Source organism: Alnus glutinosa, chromosome 12 (assembly GCF_958979055.1).
Source record: "Alnus glutinosa chromosome 12, dhAlnGlut1.1, whole genome shotgun sequence".
NCBI lineage: Eukaryota > Viridiplantae > Streptophyta > Magnoliopsida > Fagales > Betulaceae > Alnus > Alnus glutinosa.
The window spans coordinates 3,526,903-3,533,948 of NC_084897.1; the positions used below are offsets into that span (position 1 = coordinate 3,526,903).

The following is a 7,046-nucleotide window of genomic DNA, read 5'->3' on the forward strand; positions in this document are numbered from 1 at the left end:
GTGGAGGTAATGGGAGTAAGATTTCCAAATTCAATGTAATAGGCATTAGGCATTCCAGTTGATGATGTAAATCAGATTTGAATATGGAGGGAGAGTACGTACCTCGAATCACTCATGAAGGTTGAGTATCTCGAAATGTTCTAAGAAACCGGACATCTCGAATTGTCCATTTCTATTCAAATCATATTAATATTTTCTTTTATCAATTCTGTTCGATCTATCATTTCTTCATTTCAATTTCTACTTTCAATTCTCAATCAAAACCCTAGAATTCCTAAACAGTGAATAAACCTGTTGCAGGTCTTTAACACTAGTTGGAAGATATAGATCGTGGTTGCTTGGCTCATTTTCGGCCACTCTAATTCTGGGAAGCTGAATCTGGAATGGGCCGAGATTCAGGCATTGAGAGGACTTGGGAAGGATTTGGGTTGGTGTTCATGTATAAACAAACATGTTTATGAATTATTAGCACATGCAAGAGAAAGAATCATACAGAGGAGCCTCCATAGTGAGCCCAGTAATTTTTTATACGCAAGGACATGTTTGTTTGTGAACACTTTTGACTTTGCTCCATTATTTATTCACTAGATTAATTAATCACATAATTAATCTGCATCTTCTTACATAAATCGCCCTACAGATGCTCTGCATAGCTGTCTGAAGGAAGCAATGGATGTATCTGCTTTAATTAAGGATGGACTCTTCTGATTGTTGAGCTGTCCAATTATTTGTTGTTGGTCAAAGCAATATTTAACGAGAACTCAACGTGCCTGTTTGAACCTTCTAAGCATTCTAATTTTGATTGCAGTACAGAGGTAAAAAAGTTGCTTTTACTTATAGAATATGTTAATATTTTGGCAATAGAGAATTATGATTCACTCATATTATTGTGTTGGGAATAGCTGAATAGCTCATAAACTTGATGCCTTCAACTTGAAGATTGAGGGCAAGACTGTGACATGCACTAGACTCAAACTAGATGAGATTAAAACTCATGCTTATTGAACACAAATGACCATAGAGTAGCCGGCAGCGGCTAGCACTCCTTTTAATTAGTGCTTCTGCATGGCGAGGACCTTGCACCAAGCTGGCCTTGCTGTGATAGCAGCTACCCAGGCACTGACATGCGGGCGTGAATCAAAGAGCTTTTTGGCTTCTGTGCCCAACAAGTATTGTATGGTGGGCAGGTGGTGCAGATCTGCCAAGGTGAAGCTGCCACATGCCAAGTATTTTGACTGAGTCAGTCGCCTCTCATAGATATCAAGAATCTTAGCCAGCTTAGTTGCATTCTCCTCCACAGCAGCCTTGTCGGTAACCAACCCAAACACTGGCTTTAATGCCAACTCCCAGGTAAGCTTTGAAGCTGCCGGGTCGAATTGGAGGGCCTCCACCTCCAACCACACCCCTATGATTGCTTTCTGCTTAATGTCTCCGGATGCCAGCGGGGTCCCCTTGTCAGCATACTCGTGGGCAATGTACTTATTAATTGCCCTTGATTCTGCAATAGGATGAAAATCAGTAAATCATGCACATTTAGCATATCACCCATTAAAGTATAAGTACCGTCGGCGATTGCATAAAAACTTATATAAACCTTACCAAAGAGCTTCAAATCTCCATCTTCAAAAGCTGGAACTTGTCCGAATGGCTGCATCAACAAGGAAATGTTAGATCCAAAGATAGATACTAACAAACATAATGGATCCGATCCTAAGAAGTTGAGTTACAAGAGTTCTTACATTGAAGGACAGGAAGGGTTCTTTTTTATGTTCACCAGCTTTCATGTCTACAGGAACAAGCTCAAATTCAAGCTCTTTCTCGTAAAGGGTAGCTAGAACCCGCTGTGTAGCTGTTGAGAGAGCGATTCCGTGGACTTTGATGGCTGCCATGATTGCGGGTGGTGATAAGTGATCGAGAACAAAGAAGAGATCGAGCAAGATGCAGATGGGTATCAAAGTAGAGCTTTTGCTTCTAGTTTTATAAAGGTGGGCTGAGTTTCAGTCTCCTTTTCTAGAATGCTCTACTTGAAAAGCTGCAAGTCAAGTAAACTGGAAACTCTTATTCTAATTAATCCTACTGTCTTGTTAGTAGATTATTGTCTATTATCATACATTACCGTATTGTCCTATTTGTGACGAATATTTTCAGAATATTCTCAAACATATTATGAAAATGCTCTCGGTTTATTATGGTAAATTTACAAAATAGATGGACAAAAGAATATATAACACCAAACACATCTCATATTTGCTAGCAAAATGTTTGGTTTCAATTTCTTGCATATCTCTTGTCCGATGTACAAATTTACCATTGATGAATCAATGGTGAATTTAATTACAAAATAAATGTGTAAGAGGGAGTAAAAGAATGATCATACCAAACACATCTCTAAATATATTAGGAATATTTTGTGATTATGTAATTACTGTATTTTATTTCTTTTTCTGGTCCCACTGAAATATATATAAATAGGACTTTTGATTGTACAGTTTATGCATATCAGAAATACAAGGCTTCTTCTCTACCATCCTATTTTTTTAGCATTTTTTTTTTTAAAAAAAAAAAAAAATTATCTTTATTGCATGTTTTGGTGGGACTAATTAGTTGTCACCATGAATAAGGCTATATAATATATATGGATAGCACGTGTATGCAGACATGTACGTACGTTCTCATAACGTGAAGGGCACTTATGTTGTCGTGGAATCCATGTTATATATAAATTTACAAATTAAAGCATATATTAATTAATAGGTCAAAAGCTTTAACTATGTGTGCATGTATAATGCATGCCCGGCCCATATACATACATACAAATGTGAGAAGAAGCTTAGTCGTCATACGTACCTTTGGCTTTGGGTTTGTTGGCGTAATATAAAAAGGCAGCAGAAATGCCAACCAAAACAAGAGCAACGGCTGCCCCCAGCAGGTGGGCATGGAGTATTTGCATGAACTCCATTTTGAGAGACTCAAAAGTCACTCCAAACGGTAACTTAAACATTTTCCCAATCAACTTCAAATGGATTACAATTTCATAGGGGGTGTTGTATTAAATACCGCTTCCCATCTTATGCTTTACTTGATCTTTTGATCATTCTTGTCTCTCATGCACGTACCCTTTATGGATTCAAAGATTGTTTACTAATTAACTCACAAAGGGAGGGAATGAAGTAAGAGAGGGAATGAAGTAAAGGATCATCAAAAAAGGCTTTATGGGATCGCCCATAAATAAATCAATCATAACCAATCAGAACGTGACATATGGCATTATGCCACATATCAAAAAACCCGGCCATGCCAATTCATTTTAAAATGACAAATCCTTAACAGGCAAGTGTTTTTCGGTTACAACACTTTGAAAATGGCCACGTCAACGACCAGAATCTTTAGTCGCTTGATCAACAGTACTTTCTCTTTTCAAAGCCAACATCTCTCTTTCTCTGGAACTATCATCACTGCTCTTCCCTTTCAAGCCAAAGTTTCTGAAGACTCTGTTGGTGTTTTCTTGGTTTGCATAAAAAGAATTAAAGAATCTAAAAATGTGAGTTAAATCCGTTTATCTTTGATTGACAACACCATTTATGAAGAGCTTTGCTGCTATTCTGTGTATGTGACTTTCCATAAACAAAATGATTAAAGAAATCTAAAGTGGTGAACTAAAAGTCCACTCATCTTTAATTGGCATTTGGCAACACCATATCTGAAGAGATTTGTAGTAAATAATCCACTACTGTTATTCTCTATATCTCTCTTTATGACTTTCCATTTTTCTCTCTTAAAATCTCGCTCACTCGATCTTTCACTGAATTATCTTCTAATTCCACGATTTTCTTTTGTCTTAAATCTTCTGTTTCACGTTTTAGAACCTTCACTTTCAAAATCAGTCATTCCATGTATCTTATAAAAAGGTTAATTAGTCGATCAATGCTCTCTTATTATAAAAAAACACACTAATAATCAGCCACTTGCATTAGTTTAATTCTTTTTTGTTTGATTATCATGAATCATTGGATTTCTTTTTGTATTTGTTGTCGCTAATTGATCTTATGTTGGATTAGCTATTGTTACAAAACGTTAAATGACAAAAATAATTTAAGTTTAGAAACTAAATAATTTTCTTAAATACCCTTTTTAAATTTAAATTTAATTTTTTTTTTTTTTACTTATTTTTTTTTTTTTTAAAAAAAAGACATCCCAGGGGTGGCTGAACCACCCCATTTTGGCCGTTAATATATAGTAGGTTGGGCAATCTTCTCAGGTATTTAATCACTGACCACCAAGCCAATATGCACGTTGGATCTCTCATTTTATTTATTTATTTTTTATAGATGAATAACGTTGGATCTCTCATTACCACATGCAGAATTAATTTGCATATAATAGCTCTGTTAATAGGAGCTAGCACGGGTTTATCTCCATTTGAGACTGTTACAGGTATCAACTATCAAGCCCAAGCTCCCTCTTGATTTATCTCCCCTACGCTTTTCCTCAGTGTGTGTGTGAAGGTGCGGTGGATTTTGTGAAACACATGTAAGATATCAACAATAAAGTTGCGTGCTAAGATTATGATTGTCTATAATTATTTGTTTGAATTTGAGAAAATTCGGTTGATTGTAAGAAACCATTTATGGGACTAATTTGACTAAATAAAAAATTGAACTGCGCAACCACTTAGCTTATTCAGTAAGGTGGCCGGGTCCTATAAGTGGTCTCAATCACAATCACATGTCTGAATTCTCTCAAACTCTGACAAAAAATTATAAACAATCCTGATCTGCATGCTAACCAACATCGAAGGCACGAGATTGGATCTGAATGCTTATCACCTAGAACCTCCGCCATATCTTCATTTTAAATGTGTAAGATTTGACTGTTTATGAGGGACAATTGGGGGCCAAGGAAACAGAATATTTCCGGCCTGTGCATCTTCCTAATTATGTCAAACCTAACAAAGAAATTGGGGATATTTTAGATGACCGATTAGAACTAAAATATTGATTAAATAATTAAATTTATTTTTTCGTATCAACTTAAGCTTTTAAGACAATTAATTATGATAAAACGTGGTATCAGAACCAAGATTTAACACTAGTCTCCACCAGGCGTGTAGGTTATCAGAAATTTTTAGAGGCTCACTCCAGATTTACATGTGCTCTATAAATCCCACCACTCAGCGAATCAAGCCGAGTTCCTTTAAGAGGAGGAAATATGACGTAGCAAGGTGCGCAGTGCAGGGTTGGAGCTAGTATATTACGTTTCAAAAAATGATTGTTGTATAATTCTTGTAAATACAACTCTAATAACCTTTTTTTAAAAAAAAAAATTAGCCATCGGATCTGTTTTCTTATATCTGGGTCATAAATATTCAATAATTGATCTTAAAATTTTTTTTGTTAAAGTTATAAAAGAGTTTAAACGTTTGATATCGATCTCTTGCGATTCTCCTAGCTAGTTTGCGCCTACAATCAGTTTACTTTTATAAAAGAGAAGTGCAACAGTGACGTGCAAGTAAAGGAGTCTTTTGTGCATGGAATGTGGAAGGAAAAGAAGTCTTTACTCGTGGGTCTCTTTTGACTCAACAACAGTACTGCAGATCGTAGATGTCTTCTATTTGCATGAGAATTGGATTTACACGTTTATATTATTTTAATTTTGCATTTCTTTAGTAGTCTTAATTTGTTTACGTACGTATCTACACCATACTCCACTATGAAAGAAATGAAGAAATTTATAAATTGTTCTTTTAGTTGTGTTGCGCTGCTTCACAACAATTAGACTCACAATAATAGAGAAGCCAGCAGCGGCGTGCACTCCTTATGCTTCTTATTGCACCTTGCACCTTGCACCAAGCTGGCCTTGTTGTGATATCAGCTACCCAGGCGCTGACATGTGGGCGTGAATCGAAGAGCTTTTTGACTTCTGTGTCCAACAAGTATTGTATGGTGGGCAGGTGGTGTAGATCTGCCAAGGTGAAGCTCTCACATGCCAAGTATTTCGACTGAGACAGCCGACACTCATACATATCAAGAACCTCAGCCAGCTGAGTTTTGTTCTCCTCCACAATTGCCATGTCGGTAACCTTTCCAAACATTGGCTTTAATGCCAACTCCCAGGTAAGCTTTGAAGCTGCCGGGTCGAATTGGCGAGCCTCCACCACCAACCACATCTCTATGACTGCTTTCTGCTTAATGTCTCCGGATGCCAGCGGGGTCCCCTTGTCAGCATACTTGTGGGCAATGTACTTATTAATTGCCCTTGATTCTGCAATATAGGATGAGAATGATCAGGAAATCACCCATTAAAGTACAATTAAGTAGTACTGTCGATCAGCAGTTGCATATAAACTTTTGCCACAGAGCTTCAAATCTCCATCTTCGAGAGCTGGAAGTCGGCCGAGTGACTGCATCAACAAGGAAATATTGTTAGATCCAAATTAACAAACTAATAAACATAACGGATCCTAAGAAGATGAGTTACAAGGATGGTTCTTGTTCTTACATCGAGGCACTGGCAGGGTTCTTTTTTATGTTCACCAGCTTTCATGTCTACGAGAACAAGCTCAAATGCAAGCTCTTTCTCATAAAGGGTAGCTAGAACCCGCTGTGTAGCTGTTGATAAAGTGGTTCCGTGGACTTTGATGGCTGCCATGATTGCGGGTGCATGGTGATAAGTGATCGAGAACAAAGAAGAGATCGATCGAGCAAGATGCAGATGGGTATCTCCGTACGTTTTTTATTTCTTATACCAACGTTTATTTATATTGAGAGTGTATATATATATATATATATGATCTTTTTTGAAAAATATGATTGTTAAGAAAAAAACTAAATTTTAAAAAATATGACGTTTAAGATAAGATAAATTATTCAAAAATATAACCGTAAGTAAAAAAACAAATTTTTAAAAATATGACTCTTATAAAAATAAGACAAATATTCATAAATATGACTATTAAGAAAAGACAAACCTTAAAAAATATAAATGTTAGAAAAACAATAAAGAAGTTTTTGAAAATAAATATTTAAATGGAATAGTGAAAATGGTTA

The 7,046-nt window shown here is 36.2% G+C and overlaps 2 protein-coding genes across 2 annotated transcripts; both read right to left on the reverse strand.

Annotated features, from left to right (window-relative positions):
• Positions 1-852: 852 nt before the first annotated feature.
• LOC133852413 (glutathione S-transferase-like) lies at positions 853-3,012 on the reverse strand. Its single transcript, XM_062289170.1, has 4 exons — positions 2,848-3,012; positions 1,740-1,882; positions 1,600-1,648; positions 853-1,498 (listed from the first exon to the last, which is right to left on the reverse strand). Exons 1-4 carry the CDS (start codon positions 2,999-3,001, stop codon positions 1,053-1,055), a joined length of 792 nt encoding a protein of 263 aa, XP_062145154.1. The 5' UTR covers positions 3,002-3,012; the 3' UTR covers positions 853-1,052.
• A 2,556-nt stretch (positions 3,013-5,568) lies between these two features.
• On the reverse strand, positions 5,569-6,648 carry LOC133852058 (glutathione S-transferase-like). The gene is made up of 3 exons (XM_062288729.1): positions 6,499-6,648; positions 6,352-6,400; positions 5,569-6,261 (listed from the first exon to the last, which is right to left on the reverse strand). The coding sequence occupies exons 1-3, from the start codon at positions 6,646-6,648 to the stop codon at positions 5,744-5,746; spliced, it is 717 nt and encodes a 238-aa protein (XP_062144713.1). The 3' UTR covers positions 5,569-5,743.
• Between the last annotated feature and the right edge of the window lie 398 nt (positions 6,649-7,046).

Bases quoted from the DNA above. Each gene is read 5' to 3' on its own strand.
- LOC133852413 (XM_062289170.1), bottom strand. From the start codon at position 3,001: ATGTTTAAGTTACCGTTTGGAGTGACTTTTGAGTCTCTCAAAATGGAG. The intron at 1,649-1,739 runs GTAAGAACTCTT...TTGTTGATGCAG, and splicing joins AACCCTTCCTGTCCTTCAAT to CCATTCGGACAAGTTCCAGC. The intron at 1,499-1,599 runs GTAAGGTTTATA...ATCCTATTGCAG, and splicing joins TGGAGATTTGAAGCTCTTTG to AATCAAGGGCAATTAATAAG.
- LOC133852058 (XM_062288729.1), bottom strand. From the start codon at position 6,648: ATGGCAGCCATCAAAGTCCACGGAACCACTTTATCAACAGCTACACAG. The intron at 6,401-6,498 runs GTAAGAACAAGA...TTGTTGATGCAG, and splicing joins AACCCTGCCAGTGCCTCGAT to TCACTCGGCCGACTTCCAGC. The intron at 6,262-6,351 runs GCAAAAGTTTAT...CCTATATTGCAG, and splicing joins TGGAGATTTGAAGCTCTGTG to AATCAAGGGCAATTAATAAG.